This window comes from Anolis carolinensis, chromosome 2, assembly GCF_035594765.1.
Source record: "Anolis carolinensis isolate JA03-04 chromosome 2, rAnoCar3.1.pri, whole genome shotgun sequence".
In the NCBI taxonomy this organism is placed as follows: domain Eukaryota; kingdom Metazoa; phylum Chordata; class Lepidosauria; order Squamata; family Dactyloidae; genus Anolis; species Anolis carolinensis.
Window position 1 is genome coordinate 206,867,598 of NC_085842.1, and position 25,113 is coordinate 206,892,710.

Below are 25,113 nucleotides of genomic sequence, written 5' to 3' on the forward strand. Positions count from 1 at the left end.
CCCCACAAACTCTCCTGAATTGAAATTATCTCCCCAAGATTAAAAAAAGATTTCTGATCCCAAGTTCACACTTACTGGCAATGGCTATTCAGAGTTTGGAGAACAATCCCTCTCTTAGCCCTATGTTGAGAGGGTGGTGATGAAAGCCGGTACCTTCTACCTGAGCTCTACCCTTTCAACATCTCACTCACCTTCCTCCTCTCTTTCACATCAGCACACATATGCCAATGATGGCAAGTCTCTTCTCCCGGGAGAATGAAATTCAAAGAGAAACAAAATAACCCATGAAAAAACTACAGAGGTTAGCATCAGAAATTTACTTGGGAATAATTTCTTAAAAAACGATACATCCAAATCCCAAAAACATAAGAGCACTCAAAGTGTCCACAAGTGAAAAAAACCAGTCTACAGGGACAAGACTAAGATTATTCATCTTTTGGGTTTCACTTTCTGCTTCAAACATATTCACAAAGTTGTCCCTCTCAGACAGGTAGGGCAGGCATTCTTCAGGTGCAAGAAAATAACTATCAATAGGTGGCAGTAGGCACCTAGCAGGCAATGCGTTTCTAGTTATACTGCTCTGAAGAAAGGTCCAACCCAAGAAGTCATCACTCTTCAAATATCTCCCTCTTTCTTGAGCAAAAAAAGAGACAACCAGAGGCTGGACCTTCACAGTTCTGAAAACAACGGCTGCTCCCGGGCGCTGCTTCTATTGCCCAAGGGAACGAGAGGACTTTGCTCAGATGTAAATGATGGAAACTGGGCAGTCACAAAGAAGAAGGGAATATGGCTGATCTTTCCAGTTGACCAGCACTGAGAGAGAGAGAGAGAAAACAGCATGAGAAGAAGGTATTTGCATACCCTACCCTGTTTAAGCTCTCATTGGCAATCACAGAAGGAGATCCTAGAAGAAAGGTCATTCAGTAGTTAAATGCCCAACATTTGCAATAGGTACCGAAATATGGTGTAAACTCTGCACCAAGAGTTCCTGTAGTCAAAAAACTCTGCTTGATCCAAAACGTGCATACATTTGCTCCTTTATGTCATTTAATCTGATTCTGATGGTTGCAAGGAGCTCTCAAGTATCAATGACACCCATTTTTCCTATAGCATTACTTCACAGACTGTATGCTAGGCATGTCAGCATGCCATGAAATAAAAGGCCTAGTATGTCATATAATGGGTCCCCAGACATCCCAGAAAAAGTTGTTCTTTTGGGAAGTTCTGCTCTGTGATAGTCACCTTTTAACCAACTATCTCAAGAAAAGCATTCAAATCTGGCCTTGCATTCAGAGCACTTAACTTTTATTTAGCACTTTAAGGGGATGTGGCCCATTCCCAAAAGAGGCACAATTTGTTTCATCTCTGTATGAGTTGCTTCTAATAATACATCAAGCTTTAATGATGCATCCCAATGTTTAAATGTTGCTTATGTTTTTTGTTTAATAGTTTTAATGATTTAACTTATAGTTATATGTTACTGTTTGATATTATGATTTGGTTTTTACATGTATGTTTGGCATTGAATTTTGCCATTAATATGTTGTAAACCACTTTGAGCCCACCCACTCCCAGCCCCTGGGTGAGAAAAGCAGAATATAAATACATTAAATAAATAAATTCTGTGATCCATGTAGAAACACAGGGATTGGTCTACACTTGTGGTGTGAGCTACTTATACCATTAAATATACTGTACTGTCCTTATACCTATGGGGATGCATTCCTGAACCTTCAATGAAAATAGGAAACTTTGGATACTAGCAAAATAGTTAAACTGAACTTCTTCCACACTTAGAAAATTGCTAGATCACCCAGGTTGATTCTATGGTAATTCCCAGTAGGATTTGAAAATTCCTACACATGACTTATTTTGTCAGATACAGGCAGGTAAAACACAGATACTGGGGTCGTATGGTAAACCTTTCCAGCCAGGAGAGTGAAATATGTTTTCTCTTTCACTTCAGGAGAAAAAAAAACTGTATGCCTCAGTTACCAATGGTCTTGAAACAGTGGCTTACAGACTGGAAGCATGATTTTAAGAAATAACTCTGAGATTGTGTTGTCGAAGGCTTTCATGGCCAGAATCGCTGGGTTGCTGTGAGTTTTTTTTTGGCTGTATGACCACGTTCCAGAAGTATTCTCTCCTGACATTTTACCCACATCTATGGCAGGCATCCTCAGAGCTTGTAAGGTACCTCAAAACCTCTGATGATGTCTGCCATAGATGTGGGCAACAAGTCAGGAGAGAATACTTCTGAAACATGGCCATACAGCCAAAAAAAACTCACAGCAACCCAACTCAGATTGCTGACTTGCTGAATTCTGTGCCTTGTCCAAGAATACCAATAACTCAGTCTAGCAAACAGACAAGACACCTGACGCTATCACAGCAATAAGCAATAGCTAGCATTCCTATAAACTACGTCTTAGCCAGGAGCTTGAACTCACCACTGTCAGTAGAGCTCCTTTCTTAAAACATGGATGGAAAACCACTAGCTGTGGCTGTGCCCCATCTTCACCCCGCAAGAAGCCACTGGGGAGAAAAAAGGCACACTGAGACTGTAAAAGACATTCAGAGGTTTCAATGATGCTGGCGGTCTTATTGTATCACAAGCTGTTTTTAAAACCATTCCTCCACTTACCTATATGTCCCAAATTCAGTAACTGTCCTAAGCATTTTGTGTGTGTGTTTTTTTCTATAGTCTGCCCAAATATTTTCCAACACTTCACGAACAGCCAAGGACACCATGTTCCTTCAAAAGGTATAAAGTCTTGACTTCTACCATTTTCATGATAACAGGAATTGATGCTGGTATTCTTTTACAGCATATGCTTTAGTTGCTGCTGCAAATAATTTTAGACACTATAATGTACCTCAAGAGGCCAGATATAAATATCTTTGGAAGATAAAATAGATTTTGTTCCCTGATTACAGACATTTCAATCAATAAACTGTACAAATCTAATAAACAAAAATAAGACAAAAATAAGTAGTTCACTTTTCTTTTGTATGTAGCAGACTCATATCACAGTATCTTGACATCTTGATAGAGAGATTGGGAGAAAGAAGAATCTATGCTTTAAGATGTCTTATTGCATTGTATTTTCAAAGCAATATTTTCTACAAAACAGGATAACAATAAGATGTCTAAAGAATAATATACAACCATCAATAAGCAGAGTATGACCCATTTCTGTTTTTGTCATTATAACAAAGGCCATACCGTTAGGGAAAGATTTTAAGCCAAATCATTTCACAATGCAATCCTATGATCCTAGGTCTATTGGACAGTGTCAACTACCCCTATGTGTATACAGATGGGTAGTAGTGATGATCTCTAATTATGGATAGCAGGAGATCTCCAAAGTCTTGTTTTCCTATTCGTGCAACGCAAAATGCTTTAAACTAGAAATGCCAACATTTTGATCTGGACTATTTAAGGCATACATTCCTCTATGGAACTACATGGCATGAGCTGGATAATTTAGAAACCTGGAAAAAAACTGATTTCCCTTTTTTTAAAAAAAAAATGCTTCTAAGCTTTATGGATTCAAATAAGCTTAACATGAGAGTACCTGCCCCATATCTCCACTCAAAGGTGGGTGGGATCAACAAGATTATCAGTGTTCAAAGCTCCAGGGCCTTACATTGCATTTCTCTCAAATTATGCAAAACATTCTGCTTAACATCCATAAACGGCAAATCTAAGTGAGAATGTTTTCATTTTGCACCTGGCTAAGGCGAAACACTTCAGAAATCCCACCTGCTCCCCCAGGAAATAGGGAATTCCCAAAATGTTAACATCTATAGTATAAGACCCAAAAGAATGTGAAACTTGTAGACTTATTTCAAACCCAAGAGCAAAACAGCAATACAAACCAGGGCAAGAGTTCAAACACAGGACTGTTACGGGTGCGAAATACTGCAATAATGGTCTGGTTTTTGGGGGAATCACAACTCCCTGCCAAAAGAGAAATGAAAGGTAAGAAACTGTGACATTTACAGGAATCCTATAGGTGGGATGACATGCAGGGCATAAAAGAAATGAATGAAACAGTCAGCAGAATAGACTTGCAAATTCTGTTCCTCTAAGTTTGTAGTGTTTAAATCTACTATAACAGGCTTTAAAATGTGCCTTAAAAGTCTGTGCCAATATTGTAAAATTGCTGCGTGAAATGCCGGGCTCTAGTACTTTTGACAGTTTGATGTCTCTGAAGTTCATGGGGCTTCTGCCTGATCTCCTAGCTCTTGAATGGCCAGAATCAAACTTTTACACTTTGAGATAGAAATGGAGAGAATTTTATCTGTATATTAGAAAGAAGCCATGGCTATTTCTTCCCACAGGACAGATGGCCTTGAAAGACAGAAACAGCATGTTTTCAGAAAATAGGAATTCTCGAGGAAAGTACTAATGTAGCTGCAACCAGTAGACTTTTTAAAGATATTCACGTTTTTGATCTATTATCTACATGCAGACCTCATTGGGGAAATGGAAAAACCAAATTTACTGTGAGATGAAGATTTAGAAGGTTTTCAATGATCTGTGTGATTATTATTGCTCTCATCCTTGTGGAGATTACTGGCATGTTTATCTGGATGGCAGGCTCTCATTTTATAATGTAGTTTATTCTGAGTTTTGCCAATACAACAAAGGAGCACGCAAACACATCTGCCTTTTGGTTACAACACGTCACAAGCAAGACCTGGGAGGATGCATGAAGCTGGGTAAACAGTCCTCCCATATATATATATATATATATATATATATATATATATATATATATACACACACACACACACACACACACACACACACACACACACACATATACATACATACACACACACACACACACACACACACACACACACTACCAGCATGAATGAGATCATCTTTTATAGCACAATTCAATGAATGCTTTGTTGGGTGAAAGCTAAGGGGCAACACACTTCCAAGTAAATATGCACTGAGTTACACAGTGAACATCTGAGCAGAAGTATAGTAAGGCCCCCATAGCCACAGAGATATATTCTCAACTGGAAGCAGAAACTGTAGCCTGAATATTGTGTTACTGCAACAAACCACTCTTCAATAAATCTTGTTCCCGTGCTCTTCTAAAGGTTCAGAAAAGGCCTGTCTGATTTGGAATTGCATTTTAGACACATTCAATAAAGACAGACACACAAACACACACACACATCTCCTTGAAGCATCAGCTTTAGGGAGAATTATAAGATGCTTTTAAATGCAGATTACAAAAGAGTTATTTTAAGCCCCCCAAAGTGCACACACTTTCATGCTCTTAAGCTTACAGATGGTGCGCTTGCCATCTCTTGAATAGAACAGGGTAAAACAGAAGGTTCAATCTCATCCCACTTTTATGGAGCAAAACAAAATGGGAATTTGGCAGAGCTTGAAAAATGTATTATTTGGACTGCAACTTTTCGCATTTTTGCTTAGGGGCTTTGCTACCTGTAGTCAAAAAAGTAATGTTTCCAAGTGTTGTGCTCTTTGGTCATAATTTTGCACATACATGAGTGGTGATCTGAATGTTTTTCTACCTGCCACTTATGTGCATTTTACCTTTGATGATAACTGCAAGCCTCTCGCCACTGGGGTCCCAAACCATAGAGTGCACTTCTCCTCCGATCCTGAAATATGAAAAATACAGGGAAGGGGGAAAAACACAGAAATAGTCAGTGTAAGAGATCCATGTTCAGATTCCAGGCAGACTTGAACAGTGTGGCTTGCAATCACTCCCGAGGCACCACATCAGATGATATCAATAGGGGGAGTAGGGGAAGGCAAGAAAACACCCCTATTTTTTTCCAGTATTTTGTGGGGGCAAAATTTAACATCCTGTAAATCCTGTATTTTGGAAAGAGATGTATTCCTTGTCATTAGGCGTCATGCTAGAGTTGATGAAGTTGTGATACAGTTACATTTTGAAGGCTATTTAGTCAGGAGAGTGGGGTTTAAATCTGGTTACAAGGCTTGTGGATATGTCTGATATGTCACTAACCTTTCCTCAGCCTCAGATCCATAAGTGCTGTTGGGCTGCAATTCCCACCAACTCCAGACGACATGGTGGATAATCAAAAGTGTAACAACTGGGGACCCAAACTGGCTGAAAACTAAAGGCCACCAACCGCTAAGTTAAAAAATTATAGTTGGTCCGTATCTGCAATACTTTAAAGCAACCATAAGGCTGATGTGGCCTTGGATGAAAATGAGTTTGACACCTTTAGTCTAGTCTAGAAGCACATAGACAATGCCTGCCAAAACCAAACAAGAGAGGTGGAGTCTGAGAATGGATTTCCAGCTAAGAATAGCAACAAGGTGTTAGTATTACAGTATATACATTTTTGTATCTCCATGTAGCTAGCAGAATTAGTGTTTTGGCAAAATAAACAAACATAGGAACATCTGAAAATAATACCACATTTACTGGTTTAACTTTTGTAGATTTCATTACCCACTGACTTGATTAATATGGCCTAAGAATCTCTAGGTTCTCCAGTGTGGCCTTATGGTCAACGTCTGCTGGATAATTGTGGTAGAGGATCCAGAGATTGCTAGAGGGACCACTTATTTAGGAATCTCTAGATCAACTCTAGTGAAAGTTGACTATAGAATGACACTGGAGAACCTACAAAAAGGCATTCTCTTAGTTTAAAAAATAGTCACTTTTATTAATATTTTCTTTACTTCACCAGGGGTTCAGCAAATATAAACTGTAAGGTCTTTTAATAACGTCTTCAAGGTAAAAGCAAGGGACCACTAATAGTCTTACAGTACTTCTGCCATTAATGGCAGGAGAAAGAAGTCTGAAGTTAATTCAAAGGGCCTCTCAGGAAGACTTGACTTTCACTCCCTTCATGTAATTTCAACAAACCTGTATCAAAGGTTTTAAAAGCCTACCTGTACAGCCCTAAGACCTAGAATCCTGCCCCATTAACATTAAATTCTGTAACACTCACAGTATATGCTTCCCTTATGTTCCCCCTTCTCTCACCTCTCCTCCCCATAGAGAGTCTCGAATGTGGTCTCTGACAGGTCTGCCACAATGGATGCTGTTTTTGACCCACCAACCTTTCCTTTCTGTTCACCTGAAATATACAACAAGGGAAAGACCACTCTAGGGCAACAAAGTGATAAGTGGAGGTAGTACGCAGGAAGTTGGATTATACAAGTCAGACTCCTTGTTCCTACATCCCAATCATGCATCCTCTGACCGGCAGTGGCTCTTGAGGGACTTTGATAGAGAACTGTCTTTCCCTCATCTACTATCCAGCAACCATCCCCTGATATCCACTTATTTTTGGTGAGTATATCAGAAAGAATATAAGTTTTGTAAGAAATAATTTTATATATAATAACTGGATAGACCAGGGATTGAACTTCCACATGCTAAACATGTGTAGCTACAGAAAACTGCTAGTCTAAAAAGCATGAGAACCCATTTTGCATAGCAGGTTTTGGGGGGTTAATTTCTAGACTTTACTTGAGTATATAGAGCATATCTGTTCTCCAATCAGAAGCAACATTTACTGGGAACCCCAACAAGAGTCCTTGTTCCTTTGCCTCATTGGAGGTGTTTTAAAATGTTTGTCCCATTTTTGTTTAATTGTTTATCTATGTAATCTTCTGTATTGTACTTATTGTACTGTATTATTACATTGTAAGCTGCCCCGAGTCCTCTGGGGAGAGGGTGAGATACAAATAAACATTATTATTATTATTATTATTATTATTATTATTATTATTATTATTATTACTATTATTTCACTGGGGCCTGTGCACTATGATAGCATAACAATGCTGGCATAAGCAATTGTAACAAGGGGGAAAGCTGTAAAAGTAATGAGGCTCTGGAGATACAGACTGCTTGAACAGGCATGTTTTGTGTGTTTTCCTTTGCCACCATTGTATCATCCTGGGAAAAGTGCAAGTATAAGTATAGAGCACCCACTAAATTCTGGCCATAACCTTTTCAGAAAGAAAATAAACATCATGCACAATGACCAGAGTTCCTTATTAAACAGATGAGATAAAAAAAAACAAGTCAACAAGAAAGGTCATATAGCAGAGAACTGAAGGCTGCAAGGGAGCAGAGCACACCTGAGTTCAGTACTCTGACTGGGACAAGATCTCAGCCTATTCAGTCTGGAAGGATATTGTCAGGTCCAGGAAAACTGAGCTCTCTGGGCGAGACATGATGAAAAGCCACAAAATGTCACAATTTATCAACCTCTTGAGTTGGTATGGCAGCCTGCAGAATCCTACAAATTTCAGTCAATGAGCTATGTACAAATGGAGCCTCAAACCAGACAGGAATTTCAGAAAACAAATTGTATAGACAAAATGTAACAAGCTCCTTTCCAATCTTATAAGTTGACAGGGAAATTTTTATAGTCCCAACTACTTTCAGACTTAGGATGTGGCTTTCTAGTAATTTTCCTGCAAGATTTTGGCTGCATCCTCTTTCTCCTTATTTCCTGTCAATAATAACCTGTGTGAAACTCTGCTTTACAATTCAATAACCGGTGATTCAAAAGTGAGTGCCAATTTATGTCCGCAAGCTTGTTTTTTGTAATGTTTTCAGCTTGTACAAGTGCACAAGTTTCAATCTATGCAAATCGGAGTAATGAAGTAGGCGCTACACTGGGCACTAAAGTCAATCTACAGACCAGTAGCAAACCTATTGAGCACAGTACCACTCTTATTCAATTGCTGGTATTATCAAATATTTCTCAAAGTTTCAAGAGCACCCCCTGGAGACTGAACAGATAGAATCAGACTTTACCAAATAATAAAAAGGTAGACAGCGAGAACTGTGTTCAAACCCAATTCTGCACTATCAGCCTTGCCACTAACACTGGCCAACACAAATTTTGGTACCTCAAATGTTAGACCCATTTCTGGATATATTTGACCTACTGATTGCAAAAAATAGAAACAGTTTTCCAGTATGAGCTTTAGTTTTTGAGATACAGAATACATACCATCTATCAGTTGCCATTAAGTATCATGATAACCATATCTAAGAAACTAGAGCTGATGCAGTTTATCCAACAATTTTCTGAATCAAAGCCCTAAATAACCCCTTGTAGAAATCAAGATACCAATGAATTTTTTTGTTGGGCTGTGTAATCCATGCCTTGCATACTCACCACTATATTCCAAGAAAGACAAGGTATATATCACCGACTCTCCTTCAACTGTGAAGAGTAAACGACTGCCATCCGGACTCCAGCAGCCAGTCTGGGGAAAAGGGGCATATATACAAAAACGCAGTTTTAACTTAGGCAAAGCCAGTTCTGTCTGTCTTGCGGACCTCACCAGGACAGGTATGTGCATGGAAGAAAGGATCGCAGGCTGACAAATGAGAACCAATGAAGGGACAGAGAATTCATGAAAATAATTGTTAGGATGAGTCAAGGTGTTTAATGTGGGACTTGGAAAAGAGTCCCTAGAATAAAAGATGGGTTCATCTCAGATGCCTATGTGTTTGGCTGTGATTTTTTCCAAAAGCAACATCATGGTCTTCGCTTCAGGAAACCACATACCATACCATCCCCAGTGAGTTGGTCTTTATTGGGCAAACAGTGACCAACTTCTAGACATTTTTCCAAACACAAACATAGAATCACAGAATAATAGAGTTGGAAGAGACCACATGGACGATCTAGTCCAACCCCCTGCCATGCAGTAAAAGCACAATCAAAGTACCCCTGGACAGATGGCCATCCATACTCTGTTTATTTACTCAAAGTAATCCATTGTGAGTGCATCTAACAGGGAGTGCTATAACAGCATTAAAACCTTCTTTAGAAAGCACTAACATACAGTATGACTCTCATGGATTCGTTAGCCATGGTTTCATTTACCCATGCTTCAAACCCTCCCCCCAAAGAGTTTGTGAGCCTATCTAGGCTCTCCAGTGTGATTCCATGATATGGTTTCAGCTCTAGTTTAAAAAAAAATTATGTTTTTTTATAGTCTGCCTACTTCACAAAATCTTTCCTCATCCTGCCCCAACACATACCCGACAGGGGCCTTTGATGGTTGGCCACTTCTCGCAAGTCCACATTTGAACTTCCCACACTCTGCAAAGAAATGTATAAATTGGTAGAAGAAAACAAATGAGCTATGGGAACAATTCATTCTAAGAAAATGCAAGGGAAAGGAAGAGCAGTTATGAATGCTTCTCTGCATGAACCTGCCCTCAAAAAGCTGCGTAACAAGTATCTGGGAGGACTGTATGTGAACTACTAACTTTGATGAGCCCCTTATTCACCTGAAGACAGCCGAAGGTGTTGCTGCTAGAACTTTGCTGCCCTCAGAAGACCAAGCAAGGTAAGTGACCCCACCTCCGCCAAACCACTGCAACTGGATACAGTTTTCTGTGGATACATCCCACACCTGTCACAAACAAAATAAAGGAGGTTGTTTAGGAAGACAAGCACTGTTGTCTTTCCAGAATCTCCTTCAATAGGCAACATAGAATCAGAGCTTTAAAACGTTACTTCTTTGCATTGTAATCCCCAGCATTCCCCAACTGACCATGCTGGGTAGAGAATTATGGAGCTTAGTTTCCAAAAGGGTAGCTTTTCAAGGAAACAGTAATGAGCCACACCACAGTCACTTTTAGAACAGTTTAATAATATTCTCTATCCTATTTGGAAGAAAGTAAAGGATGCTTTGAGTTCTCACTCATTTCACCCTTAAGAGGCAACCCCATGATCACAGCTTTGACAAAAGGCAATGATTATATATCATTGCCTTCCACTGTTTTTATGTTATCCCTCCAGCACCATAACAGCAGCAAATACGCCAGCAGGGATAGGGAATATGTCACCCTCTAAAGCTCACTAAACATCCATCATCCTACTTATATGGCTTCACTAGCTAAGGGTAAATGGAAATGGCAGCCCTATAATGCCAGAAAGGCAGTTCGCATTGTACTCACAAGCATGGCAGTATCAACAGGTGAAGCTGAAAGGAGCAATCCTCCACTGGGTGCCCAAGCCAAACTGGTAATGGGACTATGACCAGGGTGGCTGAGGACCTGAGCACAGCCAGAAGAAGGCCTAGAAGGACAGGAGATAGGAAATATTATCATGCTCCTCCAGAAGCAAGAGAAATGTCAGGTGCACAAACCCTCATAGCAAGGCTTAATCTATTTTGTCCATTCCAGATGGCACATGCTGCCTGGGGCACCTTGAGAATGCCACCTTTCAACACTTGCATTTACCTGATGTTTCAAGATCTTCTGTTCTGGCTGTACCACAACTTTACAGCTATATTTCATGGGAGGACAGGTACAGTGTAGTATTCATGCAGTTTTACGCCACTGTGGCTGCCATAGCTCACTGCTATGGAATAATAGGAGCTGTAATTTTAATAAGGCCTTGAGGCTTTTCTGCCAGAGTGGTGGTGCCTCACCAAACCACAACTTCCAGGATTCCATAGCACTGAACCATGGTGGTGAAAGTGGTGTCAAGCTGTGTAGATCAGTGGTTCCCAACCATTGTGCCTCCAGGTGATTTGGACTTCAGCTCCCACAGTTCCTAATAGCTGGTAAGCTGGCTGGGATTTCTAGGAGTTGAAGTCCAAAACACCTGGAGGCCCAAAGGTTGGGAACCACTGATGTAGATGCACCAAGGACTTCACAGTAGCTTCCTCCAGGTACTTGAACTCCCTTGCCAGAGAAAGGAGGCTGATATCTTTCTTACTCTACTTCCGCAGGTGAAGACCATTCCATTTCAGCAGCCATTGAGAAATCTTTTTTTCAGATAACAGGTCTGGTATGGCTTTTGTTGTACCTGCTTCGAAATGCATAATGATATCATTGTTTTTTAACTTGTGCGTGCTGTTAATATTCAACTGCAGTTCAAACTTCACATTTGCAAATTTGGGTTTTGTGTATTATTCACAAATTTGATTAATATGGTCTCTACAGGAATCTCTATGGATGCATCTACATTGTAGAATTAATGCAATTTGACTCATGGGAATTGTAGTTTTATGAGGTTTTTAACCTTCTCTGACAAATACTGCTGGTGCCTCACCAAATTAAAACTCCATAGCATTGAGAAATGGCAGTTAAAGTGTGAAACTGCATTAGTTCTATAGTGTAGATGCATCCCAGGTCTTCCAGCACTCCTCCATGGTCAAGGAAATGGTGACCACAGAATCACACTGGAGAACCTAAAGATTCTCAGAGAGTTGCAAGTGTGTGTGTGTGGGTGGGTGTTTTCATGGTTTTCCCACCTTTGTGTGACTCCTGCACCCCTAACCTTAACAAATGGGAAGGGCTGACTATATATTTATTTCAGCTGTTAAAAGTCACCTTGAATCCCAAACTTGGAAAAAATATATAACAACAACAATTTTATAGTGTCAGAAGCGACTTGGAAACATATTGCAAGTCGCTTCTGGTGTGAGAGAATTGGCTGTCTACAAAGAAGTTGCCCCGGGGATGCCCAGATGTGCTACCGTCCTGCTAGGAGGCTTCTCTCATGTCCCCGCAAGCTAGAGCTAACAGATGGGAGTGACAACAATGATATGCAACTAGAAAAAATCAGCAACAGATGCCATGCAGGGTTGCAAGACAGTGCAGTGCAACATGTTTTTCTGGTGGGTAGCCGAATTTGAGTGTTAAGACTTCCATAATTTATTCAAATCACAGTGTAGTTTGGAGTTAGGGTAAGGAAAGCACACATAGTACACACAGGCTACAAAAAAAGTGCTCAGGGGAATGGGCAACTGGTAGCAGACATGAGCCAAAATACCTTTCAAAAAAGAATGGAGTGGATGAGAACTGTGAAGGGCAGGAAGGGAGATGAATCCTTCCCCATATCATCATTTGAAATTTGGCATATGTTTCTATAGAGCATAAACTTGAACGCTGAATAGAAACTGTGCTTGTTGGTCAATGAGCAAGCGAAACTACCTCAACTAGCTATTACCTGGTAGAAAGAGAAGTGGGATCAAGATGCCAAACCAGCACACAGCTATGGCATGCCACAGCAAGGATAGATGCACACAGTGGCTTCCACGCCATTGATGCCACGTTCCTTTGTAAGCGATGTTTCAAGATTGGCACTGTGGCGCTGGAGAACAAAAAGCAGGGAAAGATGTAAACACAAGAAATAACAAAAGGCAACCAGCTCCCCACAGAGCACCAGAAAGCTGGCTCACAGCAAGAATTGACCATTTAGGAACCAAAAAAAAAAAGAAGAAAAAAAAGAGAGAAATGGTAACACCCAATAGAAGGGATGTAAAGAGACAAAAATCTCCAGATACTAGACGAAATGATTTTATTCTTGCAATTAACAAGATTTGCAATTCGCAATTTAATAGCGTATCTCATGGGTAGTTAAAAGATAAAGAAGGCCATTAAAAACATCTAGGCTGAAATGTGTTGAACTAATTGTAAGAATAAAACCATCATTTTCAACACCCAAACACCTTGTCTCTTCTCTTTATCTTCCTACTTGTGTGCCAGGTCCTTGATTGGCCCATGTCCACCTTTTTCATGATCAGTGCTTCTGAAGTTTTCTTACTTTCTACAGCAGTGGTTCTCAACCTGTGGGTCCCCAGATGTTTTTGGCCTTAATCTCTAGGAAATCCTAACAACTGGTAAACTGGCTGGGATTTCTGGGAGTTGTAGGCCAAAACACCTGGGGACCCACAGGTTGAAAAACAGTGTTCTACAGGAATAGACTAAGCTTTTGCCTTTTCTGCTCTATCCAGAGAAGGGGATGGTTCCATTTCAAAATATGAGTTAAGGTACAGTAGTAACACTGGTTCATGGATAAGTTGACCAGAATGTTGAGGCTGATTTTTAACTAAAATTTCAAGACTTATGCATAACTATAGAGCAGGGGTCCCCAAACTAAGGTCTGTGGGCCGGATGCAGCCCTCCAAGGACATTTACCCGCTCCCTGCTCTAAACTTTATACTTAGAGTCACCCTAAGTCTGAAATGACTTAAAGACACACAACAACAATCCTAATTAACATGACTCTATCATCAATCAAAAGCAGGCCCACACTTCCCGATGAAATACCATTAAGTTTATGTTGTAAATATTGTATTATTTCATGTATGTTTTTGCACGACAAATAAGATATGTGCAGTGTGCATAGGAATTGGTTATTTCAAACTATAGTCCAGCCCCACAACAGTCTGTGGGACTGTGAACTGGCCCTGTTTAAAAAGTCTGAGGACCCTTACAATAGAGGTTTAATAGAATAAAGAAATGTATATGTAAGTCACACAAGCCTGAAATCAGCTCATGCCTCTTGCAGGATACATCACTCTAAGATTTTCCCCTGTCCTCCTTAACCCCACTGCCTTACACGATTCCATGTTTGAGTTGAGCTCTCCATTCCCATTCATTATTTCTGAGGCTAGGTGGTTATTTCCCTTGGCTTATATGATTAAACTTGGCAAACCCCTATCCCAGTGGTTCCCAACTTTTGGCCCTCCAGGTGTTTTGGACTTTGGCTTCCCCAATTCCTAACAGCTAGTAAACTGACTGGGATTTCTGCAAGTTGAAGTCCCGAATACCTGGAGGACTAGTGGGTGAGAATCACTGCCCTAGAGATGCAGTCATGTCGTACTGCTAGGGGAAACTATCCAATGCCTACAGATATTTTGGATTATAACTCCCATAACCTGTGACATATTGCCATGATAGGTAACCCAAACACCTTCCCACCCCGTCCTCAATGTGCTTTGTTCAGTTTCCTGTTGAAAAAAAATGAACTAAACCTTGATGAACACAGGTGCTTCAGCTTAGAAATAAACCATACCTATTTGCATTGTAGACACGAATAGAGTCATCCAGCAGGGCCACTGCAAACTTGCTGGTGTGAGGATGCCAAGCAAAGGCTCGGATTGGGCAGCTTGCCCTAGATAGTCAAGTCAAGGGAGGACAAAGGATCATTAGACATCTTCCATTGCAAAAAAAAAAAATCAATCAGAAGTTAATATGTAGAAGCTAGAGAGATTCAGGGGACTCATGTAAGAAAATAATTTATGCAAGTTAGTGGACTCTAAAAGCACTATGTTCACCAATAGACCTCCTTCTCCAGTAATAGTTCAATAAATGTTTTGGTTCAATGTAGATTCTAGCTTGCATCGTTCACTGAAGATATGAATTACCAGGTGGAAGCTATGTCAAGATAAATTCATGATCAAATGCTTCTGACTGATAATAATGTGTATCTGTAGGGATTCCTACAGAACAAGGATAAGGAAGTTATTTCAGCTTGAGAAAGAAATTCCATTTCAGAGAAGGTCTCAGGATCAGCATTCTAGGCAGGAGGGAAACTAATACACCACTGTTTAAAGCTCTTCCTGCCACTAGCTAAACATTCAACCTTTCAGAATGAGAAGAAGAGAACAATCTATACAAATTTTTGAACCTTTCCCAACAATGGAATCATGGGGAAGGGACTGATTTAAGGTTCTATGTCTTATATTTGTTGGTCTGAATCTGTTTCATTTCATCTCAGTGACTCCTCCAATCCCAAACTGTGTTTTGAGATGAATCCCAGCAACAATCAATTTGGCATTGGCCACTAACAACCTGCAACAGTTATTGATCTAACCTATGCCTAGACAACAGGTAACAAATGATTACATATAGGCAAAAACATGCATATGCCCTGCCCAACACACAGGACTTACCAATCCACAGCCTGAGAGAATTTTGCTATCATGTCTTCCTTCTGCAGCTTTGGAGGAAAATGCAGATAAGGAAAGGATTAGTAGCTCAAAAGCAGCCAGTTATAATCCAACCCTATTTTTAAAAATTACACCTAAACCAAGCCCTATAACAAACTGAAAGAATAGACAGTTGGTTCAGTATATGATACAAAAATAGTATTTCCTTTTAAAAAAAGTAAGAGTCACTAGTGCTTAATATTGTAACTGCCAATCCCACTCCCCATTTCAAACTATTACCCCTCTCTTATCATCCATTCCGGTTATACCCTGGTTCAGCTTGGGTCTCTTACCGATAAATGAGGAAAAAAGGAGCCATGGAGGGAGGAAACCCAGCAACAGAGTGTTAATGTACAACGGGAGCCAGTTTTCATCCAACGAAGGACTGCAAGGTAAGTATGGAAATACAAAAGTGAGAACGCTGGCAACTACAAAAGAAATAGGTAAACTAAGAAATAGAACTAGACCATGAAGAGTGCCTCTCCCTCTGAAGAGTGCTCAAAAACCTCAGCTGGTCCAAAGAACTGCAGCAAGGTTGCTCACAGGGAGCGGACAAACCCAGGTGCAGCAGCTCCAGTGGCTGCCAGTCTGTTTTGCACAATTCAAAGTGCTGGCTATGACCTTTAAAACCCTAGACAGTTCAGGTCCAGGCTATTTGGCCGATCACATCCCCTTGTACAAACCTGCCTGGGCCCTGAGATCTTCAGGAGAGGCCCTTCTCTCAATTCCACCTCCAGCTCAAGCTCGGTTGGTGGGGAATAATAATAATAATACGTTTATTATTATATGTTTATTATTATTGACATCGTTGTGTCGATAATAATAAACATCTGGAAGGAAACTGCTTTCCACTCCTGATCTGAGGAGTGATTCTTTGGAAAGGGTACAATAAAGATACTGCGATGTTTTTCAATCCGGTTCTTGGATTATGGATAAAGAAAATAGAAACAGGAAACACTGATGCAGTGACTAATGAAAAAAAAAAGGATTTGAGTCACAGTACTTGTTGGAAGACTACCTAGCTCTTTTGCAGAATCCACCCACGACTGCTCATTTGTCTCTTCTTCCAAGTCACTTTCTTCCTCTGCATTTGCAAGCTCTTCAAGTACTCCAGCCACTCCAATGTCACGCCTAAGGGCAAAACACTTTGTGAAACCTCTTGAAAACCAAAGGGAGAGCAATAACATTTCAGACTGCTGCATGCAATGAGTAAAGGCAAGGTTGTCTGATTTTTGTCAGGCAAGCCCAGAATTTTGGATGTGCATGAAGATACTCTCCTCCAATTTTTCTCTTTTATTTCTTTTTTAAAAAAAGCAGAATGTTCTTTTAGCCATTGTGAAGAGGGGACTGAGTCCATGTGAGCAACAGGCTCAGAAAGCAAAATGTGGTGGAAGCCAAATAGGTGGTATCAGTCAAGAGACTGGGGCAGATACAATATATCTATTTGCTTACTTCTATGACTGTACCATCACCACATATCTGGCCTATATGTTCCTGTTGAATTTGTATGGAAAAGGATTGGATGACTGCTCTTACTAGTTTCATTTACAATGTTTTCATCTTGACAACTTTGCTATCCAGTCAAAATATTTTAACATCATGTAATGGTGGTGTAAACACAATTTACTTCCCACTACCCTCTGCCACTTGTGTTTGCACCCAGAGAGGGTTTTTTTTCATCAACCAGTTTTGTATAATAGGTACAGAGCAAAAAAAAAAATTAGGAACAGGAGCTTATCTCCTGTTGGGAAGTAAGCAAAACAACAGGGAAGCCAACATTCTCCATCTGCTGTTGTTGTAATTATTGTTAACTTCATAAGCTTTATTTTTATCTCACCTTTCTCCTCTTAGGCACTCAAGGTAGTTAACAGTGACATGAAACAATATAACTGAATTTAAAATCAAGGCAAATCCATACTCATATGAATATAAAATTTTTAAATACAATTAAAAGTTTTTTTTTCATAAGGGTAAAATGTAAATGCACTTAAAATATAATTAAAATTGCATTTAAAAATTAAGACAGCTTCCTAAAACCCACTCACAACATCTCTAGCAGAATGCCCCTCATCGTTTCCTAAATGCCTAATGGTTGAGGTATGTTTTCAACTCCCTGCCAAAGGCAAGTAGGGATAGGGTCATCCTAGTCGCTCTAGGGAGGGTGTTCCAGAGTCTGGAAACTGCCACCCAACTTGCTAATTTTGTTATTTAAAACAGACTCTCCATACATCCATTTTTCTATGCCATTGGGTATGTTCAAACACAGGTCCTACCACTGTCTCATCAAGGCTGGGCCATACTCACCAAGCATTAATGCACCTCTTCCAGAGGGACTCGCGGTGATGAATAAAGGCAGGCTTGGTGCTGTGTTCCAGCCGGCTGTGAGTTTTCAGGGTTTCTTTAGGGATGGTCAGGGCTGGTAGATTCTCCAACTGTAAAGAATATCAGACAAACAAGAGTCAGTAAAAAGCCTTGATTTAAACAAACCAGAAGAACTGGAAGACAGAGAACCAAAGCAGCACACTGTCTACATCAGGTTTCCAATGAGGAAAACCAATATTATTTCCTTAATTTGGAGAAAACATGTATCTTTTCATTACTGGCACTACTGTGGGCATGTGTATGATTAACAGTATGACATGTTCATGACTGATCTGGAATAATGTTTCCATACATCCTATAACAAAACCCCCTTTCCTCTACTTGAGATAAACTGACATCATTTATATTAGCTGGATTCATAGAGAAGAGGGGCTCTGATTAAATTATATCAATAATGTCAGCTTCAATCTAGATGAGACATGTAGGAGGTTCACTTTCTGAGCACTAATGCTCTACTACAGTGGTTCTTAACCTGGGGTCCTCAGATGTTTTTGGCTTACAACTACCAGAAATCCCAGCCAGTTTACCAGCTGTTGGGATTTCTGGGAGTTGAATGCCAAAACATCTGGGGAGCCTAGGTTGAGAACCACGGCTCTACTACATTAATACCCATAGGGAGAGGGAGGTAAAAAATAATAATTCCATTATGAGCACCAAAATACCTGAAACCTGCCTGTTACACAAGCTTACATGCTTCCAACTTCTACCATGACACAACTGGCTGGTCATAATACTGCCATCAAATATGGCAGAGGAACTTTTTAGTTCTGATATCTACAGACATACTTTGTCTAAATATCCTAAAGGCACCAGATCTCGTCTGATCTGCAAAGCTAAGCATGATCATGATTGGTTAGTACTTGGATGGGAGACCACCAAGAAATACTAGGTGTTGTATGTTATATTTTAGAGGAAGGAACAGGGGAACCATCTCTGAATACATTTTGCCTAAGAAACCCCTATAAAACCCATGGGCTTTCATAGGCCTACAGGTATCTTGAAGGCACATATACACATTGCAACTGCAGCTGCACAATCATACCTAGAATTTTAGGGGTGGTTTCTTTTTTATCTCTTTCAGTTCTATTGGAAAGATTTAATTCAGTCTAGCATAAAGGTAAAGTGTTGATCTGCCAGAGATGAAAAAAAAATACTTTCTTCTACTACTACCCCTGGTGTGCTGAATGGTGGTGTTGGAATTGGCACACCCTTCATCTAGCACCAAACAAAATACTTCAGTGAGAAATGTCACCCAGTAAAAGACAGAAGGACTATTCTTCTGAAGCCTGCCTACTGTCTAAAAGAAGATTGCTATCTTCTTCATATGATCCAAAGCATTAGTTGCTGCTTACCTGTCCCTGAAAAGTAAGAGGAAGATTCTCATAGCCGAGTTCAGAAACTAAGGCATTGTTATATTCATAAAGGGTGATATCTCCTGGAGCTGGTGGGGGTGGAAAGAGCGCTAGGGAACACATCCTTCTGATCATCCACACCGAAGTAGAAGAGAAAAGAAGAAAGAGCCTGTAACAGTACTACACAAACTTCATGTAAACATTTGACACCCACAGAGAACAAAATACTTTCTATAGGTTGTTTGGTCCACAGTATGAAACTGGAATGCCAAGAGTTAGCTTTCGAGTATGTCACTTTTTCAATTTTCAGCTTTATGTCATTTATGCAGGTTGACCATCCTTTATCCAAAATTTCAAAATCTGAAGCACTTCAAAATCTGAGATCATAACACCTTTGTCTTCTGATGGGTCAACATACACAAACTTTGTTTCACACGCAAAATTATTAAGAATAATATGTATGAAATTTCACTGAAGTTATGTGGTATCTCTGAAACATAAATGATTTTAGTGTTTAGACTTTGATCCCATCTCCAAGATCATCTCATCATGTACATACAGACAGTCCACAACGTTACAAAAAAGATAGGTTCTGTAGGTTTGTTCTCAAGTTGAATTTGTTTGTAACTTGGAACAGGTATATTTTTAAGTGTAACTCCAGCCATACACACACACACACAAACACACACACACACATATACTTTGGATAGCATAGGGAAGGGTTAACACTCCTGTGGTGTTTGTTTGGCTTTATGTGCCCCTGTTCAGAAGATTTTACCTCACTTTCTGTTCCTGTGAGAATTGGATTTTGAAACATTTGACTTGTTGAAACAAGGATAGAAGATAAAGCTTAAGCGGAGATCGCTTTCCCCCATGATAACTCTTTCAGGAGTGAATTTTCCTTCAGAGGGGTAAATTTCTCTCACTTCCTATTGTCTCACCCCTTTTCTTACCACAAGCCATTTGTAAGTTGGGTGTTTTTAACTCAGGGATTGCCCGTATATGCCAATGCAAGGATTCCAAAATCTGGAAAAAATGCACAAGACTTTTGGTTTTAGAGATACCTAACCTATACTGGACAAAAATTAGCAGAACATTGCTTAATTTGAAACATTCAGAATTTACTTATTGGTTTAGAGTCCATAAACAATAAACTGGGAGTTGCTGGAGGAAGGAGATGCTCCTTGCCTAGGATATTAATTATACTTAGGGTGGCAGTGCATTCAGAAGCAGTTGTGAACACAGCCATAATGAGACATTATAAGGTTTCTCTCAGTAGAGAAAAAGCAGCATAAGAATAACAACAACATGGCAAAGGATATCACACCAACACACCAGAAAATGGGTTGCTGTGAGTTTTTCGGGCTGTACGGCCATGTTCCAGAAGCATTCTCTCCTGAAGTTTCACCCACATCTATGCAATTGATCACCTTGATTAGCACTGAATGGCTTTGAAGCTTCAAAGCTTAGCTGCTTCCTGCTTGGGGGAATCCTTTGTTGGGAGGTGATTGGCTGGCCCTGATTGTTGCTTGTGTGGAATTCCTCTGTTTTTGAATGTTGATCTTTATTTACTGACCTGATTTTACAGTTTTTTTAATGCTGGTAGCCAGATTTTGTTCGTTTTCATGGTTTCCGTCTATCTGCTGAAATTGTCCACACACTTGTGGATTTCAATGGCTTCTCTGTGTAGTCTGACAGGGTGGTTGTTAGAGTGGTCCAGCATTTCTATGTTTTCAAATCATATGCTGTATCCAGGTTGGTTCATCAGGTGCTCTGCTATGGGACTTCTCTGGTTGAGTTAGCCTGTATTGCCTTACATGTTCCTTGATTCATGTTTGGTCATTGCTGCATTTGGTGGTCCCTGTGTAGACTTCTCCACAGCAGTGTGGTATAGGGTAGACACCTGCAGAAATGCAGGGATCCCTCTTGTCCTTTGCTGAACGTAGCATTTGTTGGATTTTCTTAGTGGTTCTGTAAATAGTTTGTAGGTTGTGTTTCTTCATCAGCTTCCCTATGTGGTCAATGGTTCCCTTGATGTATGGTAAGAACATATTTCCTTTGGGTGGATCTTTGTCTTTGCTCTCATGGCTTGTTCTTGGTCATGCAGCTCATCTGATGTCTCTGGTGGAGTATCCATTGGTTTGGAGAGCCCTCTTTTGGTGGCTCAGTTTACTTTGGAGGACTGAAGCTGCAAGGCCATTCAATAATAATCATGCTAGCCAACTGCAACATTTATACTTTCCTCAAACAGTCACAAGTTCTTTCTCCCACCCTGGACCTCCCACAGATATATAAACCTCCCTTGCCAAGTTTCCAACAGATTTCAGAAGATGCCTGCCATAGATGTGGGCGAAACGTCAGGAGAAAATGCTTCTGGAACATGGCCATACAGCCTGGAAAATTCACAGCTACCCAGTGATTCCGGCTATGAAAGCCTTCGACGACACATCAGAAAATGTTTTTCAGGACTACATCAATTGGAATTTCTCACTTGTCATTCATGTAAGCTTGCCTCAGGAAACCCTTTGATAGGATTCATGGGCCTTCATGGGTCGACAGGGGCCTTGAAGGCACATAAAGAGAAGCCTTAGGTCACCAGTCCATATAATGGCCCAAGCCAACCTCGCTCACCCAGTTAGGAGACTCGGGCCTCTTCGTCTGGCGTCACGGCTGTTGTTCGACAGAAACGGTCAGAGGAGGAGGAGGAGGGGGAGAAGGGAACCAGGCGATTCGCTGTTGCCAACTTTGGCTTTTCCCGGGCACCATTCAGACTTTAAGGACGGGAGCCGAACAGGGTCACAACTGTGCAGGAAAAGAACGCTTCCGCTAGCCTCAGCGTGCGCTGCTGGCAGATCGCCCCCTAGTGGCTACTGAGAGTAACACAGTAACTTCACAAACTGAGGAGGCGTGCCATAGATACAGGTGAAACACCGGGAGAGAATCCTTCTGGAACATGGCGAAGCAGCCCGGAAAACTCTCAGCAACCCAGTAACACAGTAAGTCGTTGGCTTTCTTAAAGGAGCCTAGGCGTCCTTGCAGTGTAGGTTGTTTTTTACACGTGTATTATGTATATTATTTGTGTGTATTTCTCTTTTATGTATGTGTGCATGTAAATACAGTACAGTAGAGTCTCACTTATCCAACATAAATGGGCCGGCAGAATGTTGGATAAGCGAATATGTTGGATAATAAGGAGGCATTAAGGAAAAGCCTATTAAACATCAAATTAAGTTATGATTTCACAAATTAAGGACCAAAACATCATGTTAGACAACAAATTTGGAAGAAAAAGTAGTTCAATACACAGTAATTCTATGTAGAAATTACTGGATTTATGAATTTAGCACCAAAATATCACGATATATTGAAAGCAATGACTACAAAAATGCTTTGGATAATCCAGAACGTTGGATAAGCGAGTGTTGGATAAGTGAGACTCTACTGTAAATACTACATAGCATTACTGCGCATGGAAGTACTTTTTCTGTCAAATTTGTTGTATAATATGATGTTTTGGTGCTTAATTTGTATAATGATTACCTAATTTGATGTTTAATTGGCTTTTCCTGAATCCCTTCTTATTATCCAACATATTCACTTATCCTGCCGGACTGTTTACGTTGGATAAGTGAGACTCTACTGTATATTTCTAATCTTATATTATCTGCTCAGAACTGGATTATCTGAGGCCCCTTCTTCACAGCTGTATAAAATGCACACTGAAGTGGATTATATGGTAGTGCGGAGTCAAGATAATCCAGTGCAAAGCAGATAATATAAGATTATAAATGGGTTATATAGCTGTGTGGAAGGGCCTTGAGTCTACACTGCCATATAATCCAGTGCAAATTAGATAATCTGTGGAAGAAGACTCAGTGAGGCCTAAATCTGCCTGTCCCCTAACTGAAACCTGGCTGTCCCTTGGCTGGTTGCTAGGCAACCAAGTGGGCAGAGATTAGCCCTCTAAACTGGCAGCAATTGGATAAAAAAATTATTGCTCTCCCTCTAATTAGGACTTTATTTTTCTTTTCTTTTTGTTGTATCAACCTTGAGGCGTGGATGATGGGTTGTGTTGTCAAATTTTGAGGTTGGGGGGCCTGTACTTTTGTTGTTTTGTGAATTGCCGTGATGCCATCACTCTTTTATATATATAGAAGATGTAGAAGGAGCCTCATATAATCCAGATCTAAGCAGATTATATAAGATTAAAAAATATACAGTAGAGTCTCACCCAACATAAACACCCTGGCAGAACATTGGATAAGTGAATATGTTGGATAATAAGAAGGGATTAAGGAAAAGTCTATTGAACATCAAATTACGTTGTTATACAACAAATTTGACAGAAAAAGTACTTCAATGTGCGGTAATGCTATGTAGTAATTACTGTATTTACAAATTTAGCACCAAAACATCACAATGTATTGAAAACATTAACTACAAAAACATTGACTACTAAAAGGCCGACTGCGTTGGATAATCCAGAACATTGGATAAGCGAATGTTGGATAAGTGAGACTCTACTATAATATGAAATACTTACTGTGGTATAATAATACAGAACGATATCATCTCTAAAACCAGGACAGTAAATAAAGAGAAACACTCTGAAAGCAGGGGAATTAGGAATTCCAGAAAGGAAACAATCAGGGCCAGCTAACAGTTCCCAACAAAGGATTCCCCCAGGCAGGAAGCAAACAGGCTTTGAAGCTGCAAGGCCACTAAATGCTAATCAAGGTGGCTATTTGCAGCATTCATACCTGCCACACCGAGACTATTAATTGCTATTCAAACTGGCCAACCAAGGATTCCGCAAGGTAGAAAGCGGCCAGGCTTGCAAGCAGCAAGGCTATTCAGTACTATTCAACCTGGCCAACCCAAGATTTCCCCTAGATAGAAAACCCCCAAGCTCTGAAGCCATGAGGCTACTCTGTCCCATACAACCTGGCCTAGAAAGAATGTGGCCAGGCTTTTAAGCTGCAAGACTATTCAGTGCAGTTCAAGCTGGCCAAACAAGGATTCCCCTACTAAGGAAGTAGCCAGGCTTCAAAGCGGCTCTTTGATTGAGGGTGCTACTCCAGCTACTCCAGAAAACGGCCAGGCTTTGGGGCTGGAAGGCTATTCACTGCTATTCCACCTGGCCAACAAATGATTCCCATGAGCCACAGCAATGTGTGGCTGGGCAAAGCTAGTAGATATATAGATAGATACACACCTACCCTTCTGCATCTGTGTTATATATACTGTATATATCATACATCTATATATATAAAAGAGTGATGGAATCAGGGCACCGGACAAAACAACAAAACTACAGCCACACCAACCTCAAAATTTGACAACACAACCCATCATTCACGCCTCTAGGTTGATACAACAAAAAGAAAAGAAAAATAAAGTCCTAATTAGAGGGAGAGCAATAATTGTTTTTATCCAATTGCTGCCAGTTTAGAGGGCTAATCTCTGCCCACTTGGTCTCCTAGCAACCAACTCAGCCAAGGGACAGCCAGGGTTCAGTTAGGGGACAGGCAGATTTAGGCCTCACTTAGGCCTCTTCCACAGATTATCTAATTTGCACTGGATTATATGGCAGTGTAAACTCAAGGCCCTTCCACACAACCCTAACCCATTTAT

The 25,113-nt window shown here is 40.3% G+C and overlaps 1 protein-coding gene across 5 annotated transcripts; it reads right to left on the reverse strand.

Annotated features, from left to right (window-relative positions):
* Window positions 1-302: 302 nt before the first annotated feature.
* Window positions 303-22,312, reverse strand: aaas (aladin WD repeat nucleoporin). 5 transcript variants are annotated; one of them, XM_062971599.1, is made up of 18 exons: window positions 22,111-22,312; window positions 20,433-20,505; window positions 19,480-19,606; window positions 18,050-18,177; window positions 16,764-16,876; window positions 16,039-16,130; window positions 15,710-15,756; window positions 14,830-14,928; window positions 12,979-13,122; window positions 10,977-11,097; window positions 10,305-10,429; window positions 10,053-10,113; window positions 9,178-9,268; window positions 7,020-7,113; window positions 5,588-5,655; window positions 3,883-3,964; window positions 2,451-2,535; window positions 303-813 (listed from the first exon to the last, which is right to left on the reverse strand). In XM_062971599.1, the coding sequence occupies exons 3-18, from the start codon at window positions 19,600-19,602 to the stop codon at window positions 670-672; spliced, it is 1,617 nt and encodes a 538-aa protein (XP_062827669.1). In that variant the 5' UTR covers window positions 19,603-19,606; window positions 20,433-20,505; window positions 22,111-22,312; the 3' UTR covers window positions 303-669. The 5 variants fall into 5 exon arrangements, with proteins under 5 accessions (XP_062827669.1, XP_008119393.2, XP_008119392.2 ...); XM_008121186.3 differs by lacking the exon at window positions 20,433-20,505; XM_008121185.3 differs by lacking the exons at window positions 20,433-20,505; window positions 22,111-22,312 and adding an exon at window positions 21,971-22,110.
* Between the last annotated feature and the right edge of the window lie 2,801 nt (window positions 22,313-25,113).

Bases quoted from the DNA above. Each gene is read 5' to 3' on its own strand.
- aaas (XM_008121185.3), bottom strand. The intron at 14,929-15,709 runs GTAAGTCCTGTG...TTGACTATCTAG, and splicing joins TTCTCTCAGGCTGTGGATTG to GGCAAGCTGCCCAATCCGAG. The intron at 10,430-10,976 runs GTGAGTACAATG...TGTTTGTGACAG, and splicing joins CTGTTGATACTGCCATGCTT to GTGTGGGATGTATCCACAGA.